Source organism: Arabidopsis lyrata, assembly GCF_000004255.2.
Source record: "Arabidopsis lyrata subsp. lyrata unplaced genomic scaffold ARALYscaffold_7, whole genome shotgun sequence".
In the NCBI taxonomy this organism is placed as follows: Eukaryota; Viridiplantae; Streptophyta; class Magnoliopsida; order Brassicales; family Brassicaceae; genus Arabidopsis; species Arabidopsis lyrata.
Window position 1 is genome coordinate 1,298,245 of NW_003302549.1, and position 24,390 is coordinate 1,322,634.

Below are 24,390 nucleotides of genomic sequence, written 5' to 3' on the forward strand. Positions count from 1 at the left end.
CTCGTACTGAGCTGCAAGTTGTTCTTCATCCCCGAGCTGCGTCTCTTCTTCCGACGTCTGAGCTACATTATTAGTAGCACCGGGAGTTGTTTGTCCGCTGGTTTCATTTCGTGCAGCGGAACTTGGCGAGTTGAATATCCCTCTTCGGGTTCCCACCGGGTTTCCTGCACTTAAAGAGCGAACACGAGTTTGTATATTATTGACGTTTTGACTAAGAGATACCTGGGATGTTTGCAACGTATCGACGGCTTTCTCCACATCCGAGAACTTTTGTGATATGTCCGACATGGTTTGCTGCATAGCTTTGAGGGTTTCGGCCAATGATGTCTCAACGGCGTCTCCTCCGGACATTGTCGCTTATCTCGGAAATGTAGAAAAAAGGAAATCTGATCACTCAAGAATCCTGATATTTCCCCACAGACGGCGCCAAAATGTGGATGTCGGATTCACACACTCAAGTATTTTGTTAAGTGGGAAAGATTATTCTTGAGGGACAAAAATAAATATGCAAAAAACTTATAAATTGATACGAAAAATTGCTATATTCTTTCTCTCTTGAGAGGGCGATCCCCTTTACATGGCCATTGGCCTCTATATTTATACATAGCCAAACGACATTTAAAATGAGTAATTAAGTACAATTATTCCTTCTTAAATGTGCCCGTTTTGATTCTTCGGCTTTAATGCTCAACGTTTGAATTTGAGTTGACTCTGATCTTCATGGGTCTCGCCTCTTCTGGCCCAAATGTCTTTGAACCGACTTACCCGTGTCTTCTACACCGAACTCGTGTCACAATGCAGTCACTTCGGATTATCTAAATGGTGACAACCACTTCGACCATCCTTTCGGCTCGCGGGTCTAATGGGCTTCATCCTTCACGGGCCATTAACCCGATTACGTGGCAATCTTTGGTTGGTCTCGTACTTCTAGTGCGGGATCCGACACCAACAGTACCTTTCAATAAGGTTTTTTTTTTTTTTCACAAACCTTTCAATAAGCTAGAATTCATATTTTTGTCTTCTTTCTTATAGAATTAGATTTGAAAAAATAGTAATTTCATAGAGTGGTAGGCAAAAAGTAGGGAGAATAGAGGACAAGTCATTCCCCATGGCACATGCTTTCGAAAAGAGATGCATAAATCAAAGGCTATGATTTTGTTTAACTTTAGGAAAGCACAAGTTATACTTATACCAAGGATAGAGATTTCGAGATTCTTGGCTTTGCAAAGAACCAAACCCACCAAGCCAAGTCTCTGATTCCACACACCAACACAAATTTATATATACATTACCTTTTTTTTCTTTCTAACTTCTAGACAATATGGGAGGTTCAATGGGCTTTCTCGGAAAAGGTTTTGCAATTCTTTAACCTAACAGTTAACGACTTAAATCGTTATATAACTGTTTTGACAATTTTCGTCCTATATTTTTCTAAATCGATTTCGATATTTGGCGTAGGGGTACCACCGACGCAGATGATGAATATGGTAATGGGTTCACTCTACAAACAATTTACACAAAAAGCTATCAACAGCTTCGACGATTTCCACGTTGCTGTTTTAGACATCTTTAAGTGAGGATAATTTCATTTGATCATTCGTCAAAAAACAATGGTTTAGTCGTCATTAGAAAAAATGGTTATTAACTTATAAGTCTAGGTTATTGGCCAAACAAAATTTATAAAGATTTTTACATAACAATTTGATTTATTGAGTGTAGCAACTTCAACTCGGCTTTACCAGGCAGACACTTCGATTTCCCGACCCCGGACCAAATAAAGGTGATGAGTCCTCTCCTCTACGAAAATCATACAAAGAACCTTATAATAATTTCTCTAAATTTTCAAAACAATGTTGAATGATCTAAAACAGGCTTGTTTCGCGCGGTGGAAGGAAGCGAAAGACGAAGAAGAGAAGAAAAAATTGTTCATAGAGTTCATGTCAAAGAGCGTGAAGCCAAGTAAACTCGATGATGTCACTATGATCACCGGAATAGTATCTCCACCGGCGGCAATGGCGGCTAAGAGAGCAGGAGAGAATGTTCCTCAGTTAAAATTAATCAAACTCATACCTGATGTTATATTCGTCCCTACGGTCACCATTTTAGCCATTGTCTCTGCCAAACTCTCCAGACGAATGTATTTGAAATAATGTCTTAACTAATAATTCTTTATTCTCTTATTTTATCATTTCTATCAGGAGATTATGTATTTGGAATACAGATGAAAAGAAAAAAAAAAAAAAAAAAAACTACACAAAGTTTAAGGATTTGGGACTAAAACTACATGAACTATTATCTCAAATTATGACATTCAGAAATAATGCAAAAGAAAACTAACATATTTAGCAAAATATAGTGCATGATTGGCTAAATTGTACTTGGGTTTAGAATTGTTGAATTTATTTGGTAAAAATTTAAGTTGTAGATTTCAATTTATTTTTGTAGATAAACTTACCTATTTGTTTTGAACCAAAAAAAAAAAAACAATAAAACGAATACTTTTGGATTAAGCCCACCGACGAGATATAAAACATATTTGATTGATAAGATAAAATAGTAGATCCTGTAGTAACAAATATATACACTCTAAATAATTTCAGAAGCAAAGTTCAAAAGTTGATTTAGTTGACAAATACATAAACTTCATGTAGTTTGAATATATTGTTGACATGAAGAATCAAAACACAGCCACTATATATATATATATATATATATATTCTTTTGTACTCTAAAGGCTTAAGAATAACTTAGAATGAACAAACTTTACCTTTTAACACAATATCCAATTTGTTTCTTGAAATTTGCCAAACCTTTTTTAGGATCTTCTTCGCAATCCAGAGGAGCCTGCCCTTCGTTTTCCTCGCTTTCTCTTCCTGTTGGAAGGTTTAAACCTAGAAGCCATCACAGCATTAGACTTTGGCTTCTCTCTTGAAACTCTACGTCTCTTTGGGCTAGTCTCTTCCTTCGTCATCACTTCACGATTGCGCGGTGTTCTTTTCCTTACCTGCATTGTGTTTGAAAGTATATGAGACCAAAAGCGTTTTGCAAAGTTCCACTGAGTTAGCGGAAACTTACAGGTCTTGATGGACCTTCCTCAACTGAAGTTTGTTCTGTCTTCTGTAGATTCTTATCGGGAACAATAGCTTTCCCTTCCCTTCGCCTTGATGCCAGGATTTCAGACAGCAAAATATCTGTTGTCTCGTCGTCTTCAGGTGTGTCGTGATGAGATGAAACTGAAGCAGATTTCACTGGTTTTTCTTCAGAAATGATCGATTTCTCATCTTCGCTTTTGATAGCAAGTAGGGGCTTTTTTTGTTCTGAGCTGGTGTATACACCAGCAGCACCAGCAGCTCCAAGTAGATTCACTGTGTTAGCCAGAGAGAACGTCATGGGATTTTCACTCAAAACCTTGTCTACTCGGTTCTTCAAGTTACGGGCTTCTGACTTTGCTGCTTCAATCTTCAAAAGTATCTGTTCCAAGTACGCATCGCCTTCTCTAAACTCGAGAGGCGGTAACTCTTCAGAGAATGCTGGCTCATCCTTGGCGCTCTTATTCCGTTTATCTGATGACCCAAGACAGAAAAAAGATTTTATAAGATCAAAGTTTTCAAAAGGATCAATAACATATCAAAGCTGAGATTTTGGAACACCATACCTAGGTTACGGGAGTTGTCATTAAGAGCAATATCGGCCAAAGATTTCCGACAATCTATAAAAAGATCAGAAACAATAAAAAAGAAATTATTACACAAGTAATGGCAGATGAACATTAAAACACGAACAGAAAAAAATCAAGAACCCAAAACTTGTTCCATACCATAATAAGAGAAGAGATTATGGTTTGATGCATAGGATTGAACATCTGCGGTCTCTTCAACTCGCTTTCTCTTTTTCCTCTTCCTGAGTTGGGTTTTCTGAGTATAACATGGAAGAGGAGGCAATGCCTTTATTCCAAGTTCTTCTGATTTGACACTTTCTAACTCCAGTTTCTTGGCTTGGCAAAATTCTTCAACTTCTTTGTCGTACAACTGTGCTTGGTTCTGAATTTCTTTGATTTTGAGTTCAATCCATTTGCAACGCCACGCTATAGGCTGTACAGACCTCCTCCAATGATCAGTCAGCTTCCTCTTTCTGCCATAAAAAGGAACAAAAAATAATAATTACCGCATACCATTTTACGAGATAGAGTAAAACTTCTCCTAACTTCCTTTAAAGGAGATAAATCAAAGACGCAGCTAAGTAGTAGTAAAGTAACTCATAAATTTAAGTCCTTTATGGAACTGATAGTGTTCAATAATAAGTAATAGTAAACAAGCTACCAAATGCATGAAAATCTACAAAACCAAATTAAGCAGTGGACGTTTTCCTCATTAGTAAAGGAACCCAAGATCTCAAAAAGATTTCGAACTGTGGCGAGCGAGGGAACCATTTCATATAAACTCATTAAGAAGCGTGATAAAGACGCATCTAAGTAGTCCTAAAGCAACTCGTAAATTTCAGTCCTTTTAAGAATCCAGCAACACACAGATGGACTGATAGTGTTCAATTAAACATTTAAAGTACACAAGCTACCAAAACAATCAAAATCTCTACAAAACCAATTAAGCACGTGGACGTTTTTATCTCATTCTGCTATTGGTTTAACTACAACAATCCTTCATGGAAACCATTCAGATAAAAGACTCAATAAGAAGCATGAGGAAAGAGCTTACCTCACCCAGAGAGGAGGTGAAGTACCATTACAAACCATGGAATCAACTTCTTGATCATTCAAAGCAGTTTCATCACTCCCATGTTCAGAAACTGTTCCATCAAACGAGCTCGAATATCCATCAGTCCCATCGTCACATTCCGAGACTTGAATCTCATTGTCACCATTGCATCCCAATATATCAACCTCGTCGTTGTCCAAGTCTTCAACCTCTTTTTTAATAGAAGCATCAGCATCAGCATCACCACCACCACAAAGACGATCATCAGTGAGATCTTCAACATTATTATGAAAACTATGGTCCTCATAGTTACTAGTACAAGGCATCTCTTTGGGTAATGCCTCAATCTCCTTATTGATTGAATCATCCATTTCTATCTTCGATTCCTTCACCTCCATACCAAATTCTCAAGTAATCCCTAGAAAAATCTGAAATCAAGTGTCATAAAAATTTAAACTTGAAATTGAACAAATTTTCGACAATTTTCATCAGATATTCAAATACGTCGAATTGACATAAACCCTAATGGAAAGTTCGAAGCTTGATCGTTGATGAGATCACAATTTCAGATACAAAACAACAAAAACGAAAACCCTAGAAAAGCTTTTAACGGATAAAAGGAACAGTACCTAATCGAATAGCTCGCTGTTTCCGGCAAGGAGATGACAGTAGAGAAGGATTTTATAATCGGCGGTGAGAAACACGACGGAGAAAAGACGGAGATCTCATAGCCACCATTATCGGTGAGGTGGTCGAGGCTTTTCTTGTGAGAGAGAGTGTTTTATCTTTCACAAGTGGGGTCCATTATCCCGTAGAGAAGGATTTCTTTCTCTCTTTTGACCAAAAATGTTTTTTTTACTTAAATTTGTTTTTTTCATTATACATTTATTGTAGAGTTTTTTTTTGGTCTTTTATCGAAACAGAAAAAATCTAGTTATTTAGTACTCGTATATAATAATAATAAAACATGCTTATGTAAAGAAAATATTAAAATGTGAAAGTACCCAAAACTAAAATGTTGAAATGTCTCATAATTATATAGTCCCTATCTACGTAATTTTTTTTTCTTTCTAAGTACGTGTTTATATCTTATCAGAAACAGAGCTAATATCTAGAAATTCAAATTATTTTGATTTTTTTCAGTCTATTTGTTATCCAAATTTTTGGAATTAGATCAAAGCGGATGATTTTGACAAATCGAAATGGATATTCATGATTCTGTTTAGCCACACGTATCTTTCAGACAAGAAATCAGTTTTATGTATCTTTCTTGTATAAAACAATCCATTCTCATAGATCACACAATTTATTTAGTAATAAATTTTTTATTCTCAACAATCTTTAGTTATAATGGAATTAATTATTTGTACAAATTTACAATCAGAAGCAAAGATGTGTGCAATCTCAGTTCCCCATCATCATTATCCACGTCAGGCATTTTCATGCCGTTGATTCCTTAAGTAGCTAAGCAAAGCTTGTGCCTAATCATGTTAGAGATATCATCAAAACAATAGAAACTTAAGCAAAACATTCTCGTATTGTTTACAATAGATACCTTTTCTCGGGTTCGGGGAGTACCGGATTTAGATAGAGCAACAAGAGGAGGAACAACACCTTCTTGAAGAACCATATTGCAGAAGCGACCGCTATTTGTACTAAGTCGAAGAAGAGCGGCTGCTGCGTTTTCTTTCCCTTTAGCGGAACCTAATTCAACAACTTCAACAAGAAGAGGAATCCCACCTTCTTCACCAATCGCGTTTCTTCCCTCCGGTATCGTAGCTAGGTTCGTCAAAACCGCAACCGCTTTATCGACCATTCCAACCGCTGGATCCATTAGCTCTATAAGATATCTCACGGCTCCATATTGCACGATCCTCGCCTTGTTCTCGTGATGTATCGAGAGATTAAACAACGCGGTAATGGCATCTTTCTTACCTCTAGGTGTACCGTTACCGAGAAGATCAACAAGCGGTCCAACCGCACCTGAACTACCAATCTTGATCTTGTTTTCTTCTAACAATGAGAGGCTGTAAATGGTTGCAGCTGAATTCGCTTTCGCTTCAGATCCTCCGTTTTCTAGGACATGAATCAGCGGTTCGATCGCACCCGCATCAACGATCGCACTTTTGTTCTTGTTGTTGTTTATCGATAAGTTGAGAAGCGCGGTAACCGCGTTTTCTTGCGTCTCCGGATCGTTAGAGTAAAGAAGATTCACTAGCAAGCCGATCGCACCACAGTTTTCTATCACAATCCGATTATCCATGTCATATTTCGCTAGCAACCTGAGTTCTGCGGTTGCGTTTCTTTGAGTATCTGCTGAATCGTTTTTCAAATCCTCAACCAATATCTTAACTTGCGTTTCAACATCAGAAAGATTGCGTTTTGCCTCATTAGTCATACTCAAAGGTCTTAAACGCCAAAACGAGGTGGTTGCAAAAACTGGCTCCAATCTCATCTCTCACATAGACGTCTTAAAAGGTCAGATGTCGAACAATTCTCTGCCTCGATGACATTTTCATTTTTTCTGTACATGTTTGACATTTCCATTATACTCAAATACTTCTCTCTGCCTCAACGTTGACATTTTCATTTCCTTTAGGTTTGATGTTGAATGAGTGTTTTTATGAGTTTTTTTATTGTTGGTTTCCAAAAATGTATTTTAAACATCTAATCAAGTTCCACCACAAGTGCTTGTGTTAATGATATATCAATAATTTAATACATTAATAATTTCTCTCCTTTTGATATCTGCCTAGATAAATTATATATGAATTTTATTATAAATTTCATGAAGTTATATATGGATATCAGATCTTTTGTCAAAAAAAGAAAAAGAAAAGGATATCAGATCTTATAAATATATATATAAATATATATATATATATATATATATATATATATATTTATCCATAACAAATATCAAGAGTCTATTTACAAGTGGCAGAACCACCTCATTTTTGGCATCTTGAGGACATAGATTTTGATAACACATTTCATATATGGGATGAAATGAAGCCACTAAGCCATAATAAATGAGATTTCTTATCCAATTTCATAATCTAATGTTTATATATTCAAATGTTATATAATATAACCTTTACTTAACTTAATATTTTGATTTATAAGATATATATATATATATAACTAGATAATTCCCATATATACATCTGGAGAATAAGAGATTAACTAAGAAAAACAAATCTTTTAATTGACAGACGAGATTATGGTTTTATTTAATTTATAATATTAAATAAAATTTATATAATTTTATATAATTAATAACTTAGATACAATTTAATGGAAAATCTACAAGTTTAGCCAAAGAAAGCATTTCCCATATCTATATAAGTAACTTAAAAAAAAAACAAAAACAAAACTTATCAAAGATATTTTGAAAGCAAAGTGACAAAGGAAAAACATTGTGAAAAGAAGACAAGAAAAAATGGGGAGAGTGAAAATACAGATTAAAAGAATAAATGATAGGCAACAAAGAAATATTGCATTTGCCAAAAGAAAAAATGGGCTTTTAAAGAAAGCTTATGAACTCTTTATTCTATGTAATGTCCCGGTTGCTCTCATTCTTTTCTCTCCTTCTGGTAAACTCTTCGTTTTTTATGCCAAAGCGAGGTACATGTATATTAATATTGTTTCCTTGCCAAAACAAATTACGTTTTCATTATCTTCTTCTTCTTTTAATTCCAATATTTTATTATTTCATCATATATCAAGTATCAACTGTTTTGTCATTAATCTGATATAAAATCATCGCTATTGTTAATGATTATAGGCTCGAAGAAACTATATGCAAGTATCTTGCTGTGCCTAATTATAAACGCAAAATTAGGTAAATTCATTGTGTTAATGCATGCATCTAAGAACATAAAAGTAATATAGGCTTATTTTATTTGATTATGACTTATGAGTTCTAATATTTTTATTTATACATATGCATGAACTCCTGATATTGTAATCGGTCGGTCCATCTGATCGTATACAGGCTCCCAGATGAACAGGTAAAATCAAAATAATCTAACGGTTAATATTTTGTTTATTGTATACCTAAGTTTTTTGTTTTTCCTGATTCGAATGGGCAATCTAGAATATACGACGATTGGTTATGAAGATGTGTTCTGAACCTATGTGCAGTGAATTGAACTCGAGGTTATTAATTTAAGATTTTCAAAGTTTAAATCGTTATAATTATACCATTATTTGCTTTATATATTGTAGTTTTTTTTTTTTGTGCAGAGAAAGTCTTGACGATGGGATTCGTTATCAAATTCAACCAAAGGCATGTGGATTTCTTCTCATGATTTGGAAATATTTATCTATATAAACAAAAAACGTTAAAGAACTTTATGCATGGTTTTTTTTTCAATCTAAACCATTCGGTTTTCTTAAAATAGGTGATCGAAGATGAAATCGAAGAATACTATGTCCGATTGGCCGAGGTGGAAGAACGATTGGAGTAAATATCTTATTTTATAGATATGCCTATATATTATATATTTCTAATAGACATCATTTTTTTTTTGGTAACAATTTCTAATAGACATGAATAACGTGTTTTTGTATATCTTTAATATTGGTTTCTCTAATTTTCTTTTTAAGGCGTTTCCTGAAAATACCAAATCAGTGGGAATCACTAGATGAACTTAAACGTCGAGAGGAAGATCTCCAGAAGACGTTGGCTATAGTTCAATCTCGGAAGGTAAATTTATATAGATAACAATAATTATTTATTAGTCACAGTTAAAGAACAACAACGAGCATTTTAGTTAGTAGTTACGTACGTTTTGCATCTAATTCTTTTCTTATTATGATTTCACGTTATTTTGATACGTATTTTAGCTGATTATTTCCTTATTGTTAATTAACTTTATTTTCCTTTTCAGCGAGATTTGAAATATTCCATGGAGATTTCGTCAGTGGAATAAAAACTTTCTTGTGGATTTAAGCAAAACTATTTTATTTTATATATCCGAAAATAAACTCAATGTTACTGGAATAAAATTATATATGGTTTCTTTGTTACGTATGAAGCAAAAATTCATTTTATTCATCATATATATATCCTTAAGATAATTACCAGTTACATCCATTAAGACATGAAGTTATTTTTTCATTTTCACCTTTACTCTTTTTTATTAGAGTAAAAGCTTAGACATAATGGGCCTGGGCCTACACATGGCCCGTAAAGGATCCATCTTACGCATACCCAACCCAGTACTCTCAGACATATCCATCTCTTCTCCTTTCACATTCTCCCATTCAAAGCATTGAATCAACGATCCAAGCGCCAATGTCACAATCCTCTGACCTAATCCGGCGCCGGGACAAGTTCTGCGGCCATTCCCAAACGGCATCAGCTTGTATACATAGTAATCACTTCCGCATCCTTCGTTATACCGATCTGGATTAAACTTCTCTGGCTCCTCCCAAAGCTCTGGATCTCTATGTATAGCCCAAGCGTTAACCATCACTATCGTACCTCGCGGGACGTCGTAACCGCCGATTTTCATGTCCTCCGTCGGTGATCGAGGGATTAGAAACGGTGCCACCGGAAATAGCCGGAATGTTTCGGAGACGACGTTCTGGAGGAAAGGAAGCACGGCGATGTCTTGTTCGTCGATTAGTCGATCTTTCCCGATCTTCTCATCTATCTCCGATCTCGCCTTCTCCAATACTTGTGGATTTCTCAGTAAATTCGACATCGCCCACTCTAATGTTACGGCGGAGGTCTCAGTCCCGGCGAGCATCATCGACTTCACAATTTCAAAATCAGGTCAAAATCGAATCTCACAATTTTGAATCTCAAAGAGGTTATAAGAATTTACCATCATAAGGCCTTTGATGATGACGTCAGTGTAATACTCAGGTTCTTGTTGTTGTAGAGAGATCAAATGATTGACCATTGTGTTACCTTCTTGATCTCTTCTACATTCATCGAGCAAACGTTGCAATATATCATCCATGGATTTGCCTATAGCTTTAACTTCTTTCTCGAATTTGTTTCCGAATATTTTTAGTATTGGTAAGTAATCGGCGGAATGATTAGCGCCGCTGTACATGGCGATATCGTAGACTAGCTTCTTGAATAGCTCTGCTTCTTCCTTGTTGTTGACATCGTCGCCGTAGTATATCTTCCCTGTAACCATTCTTACTATGTTGTTGAATGTTAGATCGGATAAGAGCGGTTCGAGTTCGATGTGAGTGAAGTGGTTGCTTCCGTTGGAGGTTTGTGTGTAACGTGAGAGGCGAGTGAGCATTCGTAAGATCTCGTCTTTGCGGATGTGTTGGAAGTTGACGAGACGGTGTGAGGAGAGAATCTCTTGAGAGCAAATGCGGCGGAGGTTACGCCAGTGGTCACCGTAAGGAGCTGTTCCAACGGTTGTGTGGTTGTATGCGACGTATTTGGCGGTGAGTTGGAGCGGCCGGCTAGAAAGAACGATGTCGTTTTGGCCGGTGAAGGATTCTTGGGCGAGGGAAGGGGAAGTTATGACCACGACACGGCGGGAGCCGAAACGGAGGGAAAAGATTGGGCCGTATTGGTTGGAGTAACGTTGGAGGAGACGGTGGATCGGCGGTTTCATGAGGTGGAGATGGCCGACGAAGGGACGTGACGGTGGCCCCGGAGGAAGCTTGAAACGTTGCGTTTTGGAGTAGAGGAATTTGTAAGTTAGAACAAGAAATAGGAGAGGAAGAAGGATAAAGTATAACATTGTGTCCTCTTCGAATTTCAGGATGTTTGTGTTTCTTTCTACTTGTGGAGGATGGAGTTATTGGTTTGTTTGTTTTATTTATAGAGAAATTTTACTCAATCAAACGTGACAATTAGTAGTGGAACTTGAAAGTTGTACTTTCCGTTTTAAAAAAGACCATACAAAGAAAAAGATCTACGTTTCAAGCTCTAAAAACTCCATTATTAAGTTAAATTAAAACTCTAAAATTTGTTGTTAACTTATTATGCGCTAGACTAAAATTAAAAAAAATTAACCCACGCAACTTGACAACCATTTTTTAACCTTTCACATGGAAAGTCGAACCCATGCAAGTTTTCACGGTTTCTCATATATATATATATATATATATATATATATATATATATATATATATATATATGTTATCTATATTTCAAAACCCCATCGTTAAGATAAACTAAAACATTAAAATTTCTTTCTTTATTCTTTTCCCTCTGCTAGTCTCGAAATAAAGAAACTCGAACCAGTACAACTTGACAACCATTTTTAAACCTTTTACATAGAAATTCGAAAACATTGCAAACCATATACTAAGATATCAACCATCAATACCACCAAGGCACAAACCACTAGCTACATTTTTGTTTATTATACGTAATATTAATCGACCATGAAAGTCAAGGGCACAAAGTCGAGAATTGTAAGAAATTAATATTGCAATTTGTTTTTTTCTTCATTGTTTATGACTAGGGGTGTAATGTTTTTTTTTTTTTTTGAGCAAAAGGGGTATAATGTTTATGACTTCTATTTTCTTCATTGTTTATGACTTGGGGAATATTAGAGTTGACTATGAATATTACAATATACCATCCTCCAATTGTTACATTAGCATCCTCAAATTTTTTAAATCACACAAACTTTTTTAAATAAATTAGTGCAAAAGAATTTGAAGTTTTGGTGATGATTATATAGAAAAATATCTTGCTTAAAAAGGAACTATAAAATTTATGGGGAAAAATCTCAAATCAATCATGAATAAAAGACACCTTCCTAACATTCTTTGTTAATTGTTACTTTTGACAGCGTTAATTGTTTGTTAATTGCTCTCAACTTGACACGTATATGTATTATTAATTGATAAAAAAATATAGTTATTTTATAGGAAACGTGCTAATAAGTACTAGTAAACAACTACTCGGATGGGTGCTGTGATCAAGGTGTATCCAGAAAATAATTCTATATGGGGCACTACATATCTCTATACTATTAAATCTCTATACTATTAAATAAGAAGTATAAATGAAAATGGATCGGGTTAAAATCAGAAAATTGACTCGAAATTCTGAAATCGGATCTTTGATTTTTTTTTGGAATATAAATTCGAATTAATAATGAAAAATCGAAATAAATTCAAATATTTATGGAAATCAAATAAAATCTAATTGTACTTATGGTAACTAATAATAAAAGTATATTCCGAATAATATTATACATTAATTACATATAATAAATTTGTTCATATATTTTTGGGACTAATTCCATAACAATCAACGTTTTTGTCATTAATTTCGCTCATTTTAGCCAATTATCATTAATTAAAAGATATTTTATTTGCTTCTAAAGATTTCTAGAAAATTTATCACAAATAACCCATCTGTTTTATAAATTAAATTGATATTTTTATTTTGGTCGTGTAAATTAAATAGATATTTTTATTTTGGTCGTGTTAATTAAATAGATATGAAATCTATGTAACTAATTTTAATTTAATTAGATTAAATCAAAATTATGATATTTTCATACTTATAGCTTACCAAAGAAGTTTAATTTTCAATTTATAAAGATTTATTGAATATGATTTTAGAATTATTCAACAAGATGATAAGTATTTATTAAATTTTGTGAATCATGAAAAAAAATAATTAATTTTTAATCATTATACTTCATCTTTCAATCTCTCATCTAACAAATAAGATACATATTCTATTATTACTATGTCCAAACTTCATTTTGTTGTATGACTAAATAATATTCCCATTAGAACTGTCAAAGCGAGTCGATTCATCCCGTTAAGTCCGTTTTGCGATAGACAAAAAATATTTTGACTTGTAGTTAGTCGGTCCGCACGACCCGCAGGTAGCATATATGAAATACAAACCCGTCCCGCGAATGTATGCGGATTTGCGGGATTGTCCATGGATTTTGTTTAAATAATTTTAAAGTAACCAAAATTTAAAATACTACTAAAATAAATAAATAAGTAAAAAATACTATTAAAAGTTTGTTTAAATTACCACATGTTGAATAAATTATAATTTTATCAATAAATACTAATATGCGGGCTGATCTGCCAACCCGCGGATGAAAACCGATTAAACCTATGACCCACTGCGAATTAATCCATGTGGCCCGCTTATTTGCGGGTTTAATATATTTTCCTAAATATGCCCCATAGTGAGATGATGTGGGCTCGACCCGCGGTTTTTGACCTATTTTGACTGCTTTAATTTCCATGAATCGTCTAATTTTAGAATTTTAAAACATAAAATTCTATTTTGTAAATCATAATTAATACGATGGGTATATTTATAAACAATTTTACATTTTCTCTACAATTCGTTATTATGAATATTTATAAGTATATTACACGATTCGTTCTACTAAAAAACACACACAATATTAAACGCAACGTATGTAAACCAATATTCTCCCGCGGTGGACCGCGGGTCCGATCCTAGTATAAATACTAAATATAATTCAATTAGCTAAATTATATTATGATTATAAAAAAATATATTACATTTGTAGCAGTTTAGGGACTTGAGCTTGGGTTGATATGAGGCACACTTAGCTAAGAACCATTTAAGCTGCGTGATTATTTTTGTAAATATACAGCTTATATCATATTTATAGCATTTAGTATTGGGCACAGGCCCCACCTACCTTCAACGTGGGTCCGCCCCTGTGTAAAATAAATTGATAACAAAATTGTAGTTGTATTTTATCAAATCAAAAATCGGTGGTATGGGTTCTTATCTCGGATAGCTGGAGAGTTTAAGGGGCTCCAAGACAAAAAAAATTTCTTTTGTCAGAGATAGACTACAAACAAGGATTAACGGATGGTCGGCTAAATTTTTATCAAAAGGGGGAAAATAAGTGATGATTAAATCGGTAGATGCAGCACTACCAACTTATGTTATGTCGTGCTTCAGACTACCGAAAACAATCACTTCTAAACTTACTAGCGCGGTAGCAAATTTCTGGTGGAGCTCAAATGGTGACTCCAGAGGTATGCACTGGATGGCCTGGAACAAATTGTGCGATAGCAAATCGGAAGGGGGAATAGGATTTCGGAATGTGGACGATTTTAATTCAGCTTTACTAGCAAAACAATTATGGCGGTTGATTACCGTTCCAGATTCTTTATTCGCAAAAGTGTTTAAAGGACGGTATTTTAGGAAATCCAATCCTTTGGAAAATATAAAATCATATTCCCCATCATATGGATGGCGGAGTATATGTTCAGCTAGATCTCTGGTTAGTAAAAGACTTATTAAAAGAGTCGGATCTGGGACATCCATCTCGGTGTGGGAGGATCCCTGGATTTCAGCTCAATTCCCGAGACCAGCAAAAAGTAATGGGTCAGTTGCTGACCCATCCTTAAAAGTTAAAGACCTTATAGATAGTCGGTCAAACTTTTGGAATATTGATCTCTTAAAAGCGATCTTTACTCCTGAAGATGTCGCTCTAATCAGCGCCATACCTGTGGGTGCACCAACAAAAGAAGATTCTTTGGGTTGGCATTTTACAAAATCCGGAAAATTTACAGTTAAATCAGGGTATCATTCTACACGGATGGAAAAGTCGGAGACCAATTTAAACGTTTTTGGCCCTAACATCAACACGTTAAAAGCATATTCTTGGCAAGTACAGTGTCCACCTAAGATACGCCATTTCATATGGCAAATCTTAACGGGATGTGTACCAGTTACGGAAAATTTATGGAAAAGAGGAATTGATTGTGACACGGGATGTGCCAGATGTGGCGCATCAGAGGAAACAATCAATCATACACTCTTTCAGTGCCACCCGGCAAGGCAGATTTGGGCACTTTCACAAATTCCTACGACTATGGGGATTTTCCCCACGGAATCTAATTTTACGAATTTGGATCACTTATTTTGGAGAATACCTACGGAAGTTGATTCGTCAGCCTTCCCATGGATTATTTGGTATATTTGGAAAGCAAAGAACGAAAAGATCTTTGAAAACATAGATACAGACCCAATAGAAGTATTACGATTAGCGGAAAAATAGGCACAATTGTGGCAGTCAGCTCAAATTGAGCTCCATAATGAAAATCATGGTTCTGTGGACTTGGTACATCAAGATCGAGTGAGGGATATTTCACTTGAGGCGGAGTATTCGGGATACCGTTGTTTTGTGGATGGATCATGGAAAGAAAGTGATAAGTTCTCCGGTACAGGCTGGTTCTGTACATCGTCAAATGGAGAGCCGCCAACCATGGGAGCTGCGAACCTCCGTAGAAGTCTATCTCCACTACATGCTGAAGTCGAGGCCCTTCTCTGGGCGATGAAGTGTATGATTGGTGCAGATAATCAAGAGGTAGCGTTCTTTACAGACTGTTCAGACCTGGTGAAGATGGTGTCTTCTCCAACCGAATGGCCAGCGTTTTCAGTGTATTTGGAGGAATTTCAGAGCGACAAGGAGGAGTTTTCATCTTTTTCTTTATCTTTAATTTCTCGTAGGGCTAATGTTAAGGCGGATAACCTGGCACGAAAAGTTCGTACAGAACCGCTTCATATCACCTATGTAAACAACATTCCTCATGAATGACTCTTTTGAGCTCTAATTAATTGCGGATGACAAAAAAAAAAAAAAAGTCAAAAATCGAGAATACATCATTCATAGTTTCATACTACAATAGTATTCACTCATCATACATCTGTATAATACCATAGAGTATAGGGAAACAAAAAAAATAATTGCCGCACGCATGGTGTTAATTGATAAACAAAGTTATTTATTTGATCAATTAAAAGTCACCGCAACAATATACAACGATCGATATCTTTTTTTTTTTTTTTGATAGATCGATCTATTTATATTAGAGAATTGGCCTAGGAGAATATATGAAACGTGCTAGTTGCACTCACATGCTTGCTGCTAAGCCTGCTATCGACGTGCTAATAAAATGATAGTAACAAAATTGCAATTTTATTTTATTAAACCAAAATTAAGAATTATACTACCGTTTCATTCATAAATCAATTTATTAATATTTTAGCTGAATTACGCTTAGATCCTTTGACGTGATGTGTTCATAAATTGATTTTTTTAAAAAGGTTATTCTATTAAATCAAAGTCACCTAAACAATAAGACAACTCATGTTAAGGAATTTCAAAAGATTATAAATGTTGGAGGGAAATATAGGAAAACATATATTTTTTCTCGTGGTCGTGAAAGAAGGAGTGTATATGTGGTTCATATCAAACCAATTGGAATCTACCGCTATCGAAGAAGACAAAATTTTGTCATATAATTGTTGGGGGTCATATGTACTATTGGGCCCATTTGGGAATCATATTTGTTCATGTTTTTGACTACTTTCTAATTGCGTACACGAGTGTGGTGATGTTGAATCACATCATTTAAAGCAATTCTTTTCCACCGCTCTTGATAACTTTTTATCTTCTTCGATTTGCTTTGTATCTTCGTCGTACGTTATCAGTTTAGTCAAGTATTCATATCGTCTGATATATATCGCAAAAGTTCAGAAATGAAGTTGTTGTATCCGAATTTATTCATGAGATTCAAGATGGCATTGAGACTACTAAGTCTACTAGACTTAAAATAACTCTGCTTACGTTTCAAAGTATTTTTAGTTTCTGTACTTTCACCTAACCAAAAACTTCAAATCTTGGTTACAAAAACAGAAAAAATCTGTCACCAAAAGAACTATACTATTAACACAATAACCAATCGGTACTCTAATACAATCTTATCTCTGCCATGCCATTCTATAACCGTTTTTAACCGGGTACCCAAACCATTTTTTGGTTAACCTCTTCAACCTCAGATCCATGACTTCACAAAACTTGTAGGCCCATCCGTCCGGCTCAACGGGCTTAAAGCCCAGCCCAGGAGTTCGATCTCTCGACTTAGGATTAGAAACTCTAGTCCAATCCACCACGTAAGCTGACACGCGCCGTTTGAACTTGGCCTTGAACTCCCGCCATGCTTGGTACTTGTAATGGTTCACCACCCCCTCTTCCGTGTCCGCCACGCGCCACTCATACTCTCCCTTTAAACCGAAGTGGTGGATCGCCGTGTAAAGAGAATGCTCCACCACGCTCAGCCGCACGATCGACTTGTGCCGTTGATCTTCCTCTCGTCGACACGTGTAACCTTGTGTCACACCTTCACGTGGATGCTTTGTCTGATTAGACGGTCCAAACTCGTGTGATTTAAACGACACTTGTCCGATCATGCTATGATTTGACGGTAGAAGAGACCTAATCATCCGATCCGATGGCTGTGATTGTTTATCCCAAGCCGGAGAGAAGAGAAACTCGTCTACATCAAGATACATCATCCAGGTGCATGTATCATTACCATACACCGCCGCGTGGGAGAACCCAGCCTCTTGGGTCTTGGGCCAGATCCATAAAACTTTGATGACGTCATATTTTTCACTATTAAGCACTTCAACGACGTCGTTTAACTCGTCGTCGCTACCGTTATCGTATATGATGAATCTCTGTATTCCGATCGCTGCGTGATACATCACCCACTCTCTCAGATACTTTGCTACATTGTACACCATCGTCGTCGCGCACAATAGCACTTTCTCACGTGGCTCCGCTAAAGTGTGCTTGGGGGTATAGTACGCCACCGACGGGATGGTCTTTGTCTCCTCTTTATCGGTTGCTACGGCCTCGAGGTATATTTTGATCGGCGTATCGATCGTTATGTCCGGTAATGAGCATCGGAACACCTCTTGCACGGAACTCGTCACGGCGGTTCGGATGGCCGTATCGGATTCCTCGCCAAACACACAACGAAACGACTCCGGCGGTTTATTGGAGCCTAGTCCACGATTCGGCCCCTTGACGAAGAGAACGACGTCGTTTTCCGTGGAAATGGCTTCGAAAACTACGAAATTCCATAGAGGTAGATCAGGCCAACGGGTTTCCGGTGAAAGTTGGAACGTTTTCGAAGAAGCGAGGATCGGAGTTGGAATCGGATGGTGGTGGCGATAAATTCCTGGAAGACTGCATCTGAATGATGTACGGTTTGAGAAAGGCAGAATCGCCGCGAATCTCGCTATGGATTTCTCTCCGTTAGGGTAAAAACATGTGTAATTCTCTCCTGGAAGCTGCGGCGGCATAACTTTTTCCTCCGGCGAAACGATCACCAGAATATCCCATCCTGGCCAGAGAACAGCTTCGGCTCTTATCCTACGAGAACCGTTGGATAATTGATGATGGCTTGAATCTTGAGTGTTGATCACGTAACTAACGATTCTTGATTTAGAGGGGCGTGTCGTGGCGAAGAAGGCAGCTCGATAAATCGTGTTTGGGGAACAATAGAGAGAGAAGAAACCGAAGAGGGAGAGAGAAACGAGGATGAAGAAGAGAGTGGTTGTGTGTGCTCTGTAACTCGTCTTGTGATGGAAGAATTGAGAAGCATCGTCTCCAGCTCCGGCGATGGATTTTGGTGTTAATCGAGGAGAAGAAGAAGAAGAAGTCTTGAAGGATAACGTCATTTTCGTTTACGTATCTAACAATCTTCTTTTGTAGCCATATAAAAAAATCCATCAATTTTTTAATTTTATTTTTGGTTACATTACGTGAGTTTCAAAAATACAAATTCGACGACCAAAAAGATGGGATGAAGAAAGAAAAATTCTAAACCCCATAGAAATAGCAGAAAAAAACTGACGTTAATCAACAAAATAATATAAATTAAGAAACGAAATAAAGTAGGAGAAAAAGGCTCTTATTGATTTCTTATTGCTAAACATAGCTTTTTATTTCAATTTATTATTCGCCCATCACACACGTAGTCCTCGTTACACTAACGTAAACAGAATGTAATATTTTTTCAATAAAAAGTTACAAAAACAGAACTAAACCTTCGAGTGGGCCGGAAGCTTATTCATTATGGGTCGAGTCTTACACATGGCTCGTAACGGCACCATCATACGCATTGCCATCCCCGGACCCTCACTCATATCAATCTCTTGTTCGTTCACTTTTCTCCAATCAAAGCATTGAATCAACGATCCTAGCGCTAATGTCACAATCTTGTGAGCTAACCCAACGCCAGGACATATCCTCCGTCCGCTTCCAAACGCTATTAGCATACGAACATCGTCTTTTTCTCCTTGTCCACCGTTAAACCTCTCAGGGTTAAACCTTTCCGGTTCGGTCCAAAGATCTGGATCTCTGTGTATAGCCCACGCGTTGACCATTACCATTGTGTCACTTGGCACATCGTATCCTCCGATCTTAATGTCTTCTGCTGTTGATCTTGGCACAAGAACCGGCGCTGCTGGGTGTAGTCGGAGTGTCTCGGACACTACATTTTGGAGGTAAGGCAGGTTTGCAATGTCTGATTCTTCGATCAAACGGTCTTGTCCGATTTTCTCATCCATCTCTCGTTTTACTTTGTCCAAAATTTTTGGGTGATTCAACAAACTCGCCATCGCCCATTCTATTGTCAAAGCAGAGGTCTCTGATGAGGCAACCATTATGCCCTGTTTCATGTATCATTAGAGAAAAAAACAAGAAATTCAAAAACGTGATTCATGCTAATCTCACATACACATACAAAATTCAAAACATAAGACTGTTATTTGCCGTAAAAAAAGAAAAGCTTCCTATATATTGTAGCCTAACGTTTTGTATTAATGATGTTGTTGTGTCAAGGGGCGGATCCATATGGTAATTAGGGGATCAGCTGCACCGGGTAAAATTTTGGAATTCTTTAATAATCTTTAACAAAATTATTGAATGCACCCCCTAAAAGTTTTTGTTTGCACCCACTAAAATTAGTCTAACCTTTAGTTTTTTTTTTTAATGGCAATTACTTAATGCTATGAGAGAGAAAGGCTCATATGAGAAAATTTCATTTATATCCAAGACTAATTATGACATAACTTTTGTTAAGACTAATGACAAAAAATCTCAATTATATAGTATAACAAATAACCAATTAACAACTACTACTATTTTAAATATGAAGAATCATTTATGAATATTTTCACCAAAAAAATCATCACAAATATATTTGGTTTTACCTTTTTGATAGTTTAGGATATTGTTGTCTATTGAAAATACATTAGGCATTAGCTTTCGCAAAAGTCCATATAGGATGCAATTATTGTTTAACTTAGAGAAAACAATGCTGATTAACATGAAGTAAAAAGAATTTTTAGCTAACTTTTGCTGCAAAAAGTATTAAAATAAATGAAAAAGAAGAATAGAACTTCTATAAATTTTACTTTTCTTTCATCTATTTTTCTACTTTTTTATTTTGTACTTCATCGTTTATACTCAATATATATTATTTTTTTATGTCTCTAAAATATTTATATATTTATTTTAAATATATATTTTGATCCGTGTAAAAATATTTCCTGAGTCAGCCACTAGTTGTGTCATTATATTGAAGGTACGTTGTTATAAAAAAATGTGTTGGATTCGTTACCAGCATTAGGCCTTTGATAATGATGTCAGTGTAGTACTCAGGGTCATCTTGTTGCAAAGAGAGCAAGTGATTAACCATAGTGTTTCCGTCTTTATCACTCTTGCACTCGTCGAGCAAACGCTGCAACATCTCATCGATAACTTTTGCAGCAGCTTTCACCTCCTTCTCGAAGCTCCCACCGAATATCTTCATGAATGGCAAGTATTCTCCAGGATGCCTCGCGCCACTATTAGTGGTGATGAAAGTAAAAAGCTTCTTGAACAGCTCTGCTTCTTCTTTTTGTCGCTGACATCGTCGCCGTAATATATCTTCCCTGTAACCATCCTCACGATATTGTTGAACGTTAGGTCGTATAAGACCGACTCGAGCTCGACCTCGTTGCCAACACGGGCGTCACGTGAGAGCCTCGTGAGCATGCGCTGGATCTCCTCTTTGCGGATGTGGAGAAAATTGGCTAGACGTTTTGAGGAGACGATTTCGAGGGAGCAAATGCGGCGGAGGTTACGCCAGTGGTCACCGTAAGATGTGGTTGCGATGGTTGTGTAGTTGTAAGCGATGTATTTGGAGGTTAGGAAACGAGGGCGGTTTGATACAACGACGTCGTTTTGACCTGTGAAACATTCTCTTGCCAGTGAGGAGGAGGAGATGACGACGGCACGGCGGGAACCAAGTCGGAGGTAGAAGATTGGGCCGTGGATATTGGAGAGGCGGTGGAAGAGACGGTGAACCGGCGGTTTGATGAGGAGGTGGTGACCGAGGACGGGGAGAGAGTAAGATGGAGAGGGAGGGAGATGGTAACGCTGCCTTTTGGAGGTAAAGAAGAATTTGTAAGCCAAGAGAAAGAGTGCTAAAGGAAGAATAATCACATAGTTAAGCATTTTTAGTTTTTTTCTTTGGTGATGTCTCCGATCAAATGATTTGATAATCTATTTATAGTAGGAAAACGAGTTTTAGGGTGGTCACATTTCCAATTTTGACCCAATAATGGTTATAATATTTTGTTTGTGCAAAATATATTTCTTCAAATCTGGGATAATAACGTTTTGTTTTTAGCGAACAGCTGTGATCATTAAGGTAGTGATTGGAGACAGCGTATTTGCGGATTTCATAAAAAATGTTTGTGTTGGCTGATTTTTCAGCCCTATACTAGTTGCAATCTCAGTTTTCCACCCCAAATTTTTTACCTCTGAAAAAACCACCAAAAAAAACTTTAATCTCAATAAAACTACACGTACTTTCGGATTTGTTGTAAAACTACGCCTCCAATTGAACCGATCAATTAACCGATAATATTTAATCTGGTTTGACTTACCCAGAATTTTGACCAAAATTAATCGATTTTGACTCTATTTTAACCCAATTTTGACTCAAAAACAAATATAAAAGAAAAAAAACTGTTTTCTCTATAAATAAATTTATTTATTTATTTTTTATAAACAATTAAAATAATAAATTATAACTTAATTTTATCAAAAAAAGATATAAAAAATAAACCTCTAAAGAATTATATAATAAAATTTTGGTATATACTTTTGGTAATATTACAAAAAAATAAAATAATAATTTTCGAAATCATAATATATGACCTTTGAATTTTGTATATTGTGAAATTCAAAGTATATGCAAAACTCATTTATATATATATATCCTTAAACACCATAAATCAAAGTATATATTATGATATTTATAAATTCATTTTTATTTATAGATTCAGTTTTTTTTTTTTATAAATTCAAAGGTCAGTTATATATATATATTAATATATATATGGTGGTTTTAAAAAGAAAAATGCGTTTGAATTTTATATATATATTATACCAAATTCATTTTATATATATATATATATATATATATATATATAATGAATTTGATTAGTGGTGATATTATATACTTTGATTTGTCGTGATATTCAAAATATACATTTTATTTTTGGCAATCATTTTTCTTTTATAAATTCAAAAGTCATTTTTCTTTCTAAAAACACAATAATATATATAACCAACGTTTGAGTTTTAAAAAAGAAAAATGAATTTATAAGAAAATGATTGCCAAAAAGAAAATGTATATTTTGTTATATTACCAAAATTTTATAACAAAATATAGCACAAAAAATAATTTTGGTATATTTTTTGTTGTTGTATATTTATATAAACAAAAGTATAGACCAAAAATTTGTTATATATATTTTTTTGTGGTATACTTTCATATTATTTTGTGGTATATTATTTTTTGGTAAAATTAATTTATAATTTATAATTTTTAATTGTTTATTAAAAATAAATAAATAAAAATAATAATTTTATTTATAGAGAAGACATTTGTTTTCTTTTATATTTGTTTTTGGGTCAAAATTGGGTTAAAATGGAGTCAAAATTGATTAACTTTGGTCAAAATTCTGGGTAAATCAAACCGGATTAGATATTACCGGTTAACTGATCGGTTCAATTGGAGTCGTAGTTTTAAGAACAAATCCGAAAGTATGTGTAGTTTTATTGAGATTAATGTTTTTTATGGTGGTTTTTTCAGAGACAAAAAGTTTGGGTTGAAAAGTTGAGATTGCAATTAGTATATGACTGAAAAATCAGCCAACCCAAAATGTTTTTAAAACCGCACTATAAACACCAATCACAACTTTTTTACTTTAAATAAGTGTTTTTGTAAAAAAAAAAAATGTTGAGGTTTTCGACCCAGATAAAAGCTTGGACCGCCTTTCAAAATAGTATACCCTTTTTACTTTACGGTCCAACCAAATCCGCACTGGACAAAAATATATTTTTTATTTTTAATTTTTTTATTATTAAAAACAACTACATATACATGTTATTTCTCCTACAAATATGCCGTATCAACTCTTCTCATTGCTTTTCCATTTCCATTCTCGTCTCTACTTTTAGTACTCTCTTCTCTTTCTTCTTCATTTTTTTTTTGTTGCCAAAACCACTCTTCTATTGGGCTAAGCTTGAAGATGGCGTGAGGCCCAAGTAATGATTAAAGACTGTGTGTTTAAAGGCTTAAGGAGTTATCTTAAGACCTAGTTTTTAAGTCGGTTTAGGAGTCATCTAAACTGTATAAATACACATGTTGTGTTTAGGTTTTATGTGTGTGAGATTTGAGAGATTAAGGTTGTGTAAACTTGGTTTTGAGTTAGTTTCCAAGAGAATAAAAGAAAGAGTCTTTTATCATTCATAATCTTGTTCTTTCTCTAAGTACTGTGATACAACAATTGGTATAGATAAGCAAC

The 24,390-nt window shown here is 35.3% G+C and overlaps 7 protein-coding genes across 9 annotated transcripts; 2 read left to right on the forward strand and 5 right to left on the reverse strand.

The window, feature by feature from the left end:
- The first annotated feature begins 1,031 nt into the window (after positions 1-1,031).
- On the forward strand, positions 1,032-2,182 carry LOC9303020. The gene is made up of 4 exons (XM_002866902.2): positions 1,032-1,352; positions 1,459-1,573; positions 1,720-1,780; positions 1,872-2,182. The coding sequence occupies exons 1-4, from the start codon at positions 1,322-1,324 to the stop codon at positions 2,148-2,150; spliced, it is 486 nt and encodes a 161-aa protein (XP_002866948.1). The 5' UTR covers positions 1,032-1,321; the 3' UTR covers positions 2,151-2,182.
- Positions 2,183-2,557: 375 nt separating this feature from the next.
- LOC9303021 lies at positions 2,558-5,510 on the reverse strand. 2 transcript variants are annotated; one of them, XM_021019009.1, is made up of 6 exons: positions 5,342-5,510; positions 4,713-5,130; positions 3,818-4,131; positions 3,656-3,709; positions 3,076-3,563; positions 2,558-3,004 (listed from the first exon to the last, which is right to left on the reverse strand). In XM_021019009.1, exons 2-6 carry the CDS (start codon positions 5,108-5,110, stop codon positions 2,816-2,818), a joined length of 1,443 nt encoding a protein of 480 aa, XP_020874668.1. In that variant the 5' UTR covers positions 5,111-5,130; positions 5,342-5,510; the 3' UTR covers positions 2,558-2,815. The 2 variants fall into 2 exon arrangements, with proteins under 2 accessions (XP_020874668.1, XP_020874667.1); XM_021019008.1 differs by having other exon boundaries at positions 4,713-5,140; positions 5,342-5,509.
- Positions 5,511-5,914: 404 nt separating this feature from the next.
- On the reverse strand, positions 5,915-7,459 carry LOC9305058 (U-box domain-containing protein 4). 2 transcript variants are annotated; one of them, XM_021018858.1, is made up of 2 exons: positions 6,291-7,459; positions 5,915-6,193 (listed from the first exon to the last, which is right to left on the reverse strand). In XM_021018858.1, the coding sequence occupies exons 1-2, from the start codon at positions 7,165-7,167 to the stop codon at positions 6,177-6,179; spliced, it is 894 nt and encodes a 297-aa protein (XP_020874517.1). In that variant the 5' UTR covers positions 7,168-7,459; the 3' UTR covers positions 5,915-6,176. The 2 variants fall into 2 exon arrangements, with proteins under 2 accessions (XP_020874517.1, XP_002868987.2); XM_002868941.2 differs by having other exon boundaries at positions 5,917-6,193; positions 6,268-7,459.
- A 541-nt stretch (positions 7,460-8,000) lies between these two features.
- LOC9305059 (agamous-like MADS-box protein AGL104) lies at positions 8,001-11,533 on the forward strand. The gene is made up of 8 exons (XM_021018859.1): positions 8,001-8,339; positions 8,500-8,556; positions 8,710-8,725; positions 8,812-8,873; positions 8,961-9,003; positions 9,119-9,180; positions 9,324-9,423; positions 9,608-11,533. Exons 1-8 carry the CDS (start codon positions 8,155-8,157, stop codon positions 9,647-9,649), a joined length of 567 nt encoding a protein of 188 aa, XP_020874518.1. The 5' UTR covers positions 8,001-8,154; the 3' UTR covers positions 9,650-11,533.
- Positions 9,749-11,605, reverse strand: LOC9303022 (cytochrome P450 81F1). Its single transcript, XM_021018857.1, has 2 exons — positions 10,550-11,605; positions 9,749-10,477 (listed from the first exon to the last, which is right to left on the reverse strand). Exons 1-2 carry the CDS (start codon positions 11,432-11,434, stop codon positions 9,860-9,862), a joined length of 1,503 nt encoding a protein of 500 aa, XP_020874516.1. The 5' UTR covers positions 11,435-11,605; the 3' UTR covers positions 9,749-9,859.
- Positions 11,606-17,298: 5,693 nt separating this feature from the next.
- Positions 17,299-19,311, reverse strand: LOC9305060 (glycosyltransferase family 92 protein At1g27200). Its single transcript, XM_002868943.2, has one exon. It carries the CDS (start codon positions 19,201-19,203, stop codon positions 17,437-17,439), a length of 1,767 nt encoding a protein of 588 aa, XP_002868989.1. The 5' UTR covers positions 19,204-19,311; the 3' UTR covers positions 17,299-17,436.
- A 109-nt stretch (positions 19,312-19,420) lies between these two features.
- Positions 19,421-22,093, reverse strand: LOC9305061 (cytochrome P450 81F4). Its single transcript, XM_021020003.1, is given in 3 exon segments — positions 19,421-20,196; positions 21,150-21,428; positions 21,431-22,093. Coding segments are annotated over 3 exon segments (1,506 nt in total). The 5' UTR covers positions 22,028-22,093; the 3' UTR covers positions 19,421-19,566.
- Positions 22,094-24,390: the final 2,297 nt, after the last annotated feature.

What these genes read in the sequence shown, in the direction of transcription:
- LOC9303022 (XM_021018857.1), bottom strand. Translation starts at nt 11,434, where the DNA reads ATGTTATACTTTATCCTTCTTCCTCTCCTATTTCTTGTTCTAACTTAC. An exon ending in TCATCAAAGGCCTTATGATG is followed by an intron (nt 10,478 to 10,549) that starts GTAAATTCTTAT and finishes GAAATTGTGAAG; the next exon opens with TCGATGATGCTCGCCGGGAC.
- LOC9305059 (XM_021018859.1), top strand. Translation starts at nt 8,155, where the DNA reads ATGGGGAGAGTGAAAATACAGATTAAAAGAATAAATGATAGGCAACAA. An exon ending in GTTTTTTATGCCAAAGCGAG is followed by an intron (nt 8,340 to 8,499) that starts GTACATGTATAT and finishes TAATGATTATAG; the next exon opens with GCTCGAAGAAACTATATGCA. An exon ending in GAGGTGGAAGAACGATTGGA is followed by an intron (nt 9,181 to 9,323) that starts GTAAATATCTTA and finishes TTTCTTTTTAAG; the next exon opens with GCGTTTCCTGAAAATACCAA.
- LOC9303020 (XM_002866902.2), top strand. Translation starts at nt 1,322, where the DNA reads ATGGGAGGTTCAATGGGCTTTCTCGGAAAAG. An exon ending in AATGGGCTTTCTCGGAAAAG is followed by an intron (nt 1,353 to 1,458) that starts GTTTTGCAATTC and finishes TATTTGGCGTAG; the next exon opens with GGGTACCACCGACGCAGATG. An exon ending in GCTGTTTTAGACATCTTTAA is followed by an intron (nt 1,574 to 1,719) that starts GTGAGGATAATT and finishes TATTGAGTGTAG; the next exon opens with CAACTTCAACTCGGCTTTAC.
- LOC9305060 (XM_002868943.2), bottom strand. Translation starts at nt 19,203, where the DNA reads ATGACGTTATCCTTCAAGACTTCTTCTTCTTCTTCTCCTCGATTAACA.
- LOC9303021 (XM_021019009.1), bottom strand. Translation starts at nt 5,110, where the DNA reads ATGGAGGTGAAGGAATCGAAGATAGAAATGGATGATTCAATCAATAAG. An exon ending in TAATCTCTTCTCTTATTATG is followed by an intron (nt 3,710 to 3,817) that starts GTATGGAACAAG and finishes ATCTTTTTATAG; the next exon opens with ATTGTCGGAAATCTTTGGCC. An exon ending in TGACAACTCCCGTAACCTAG is followed by an intron (nt 3,564 to 3,655) that starts GTATGGTGTTCC and finishes TTGGGTCATCAG; the next exon opens with ATAAACGGAATAAGAGCGCC.
- LOC9305058 (XM_002868941.2), bottom strand. Translation starts at nt 7,167, where the DNA reads ATGAGATTGGAGCCAGTTTTTGCAACCACCTCGTTTTGGCGTTTAAGA. An exon ending in CTCCCCGAACCCGAGAAAAG is followed by an intron (nt 6,194 to 6,267) that starts GTATCTATTGTA and finishes TAACATGATTAG; the next exon opens with GCACAAGCTTTGCTTAGCTA.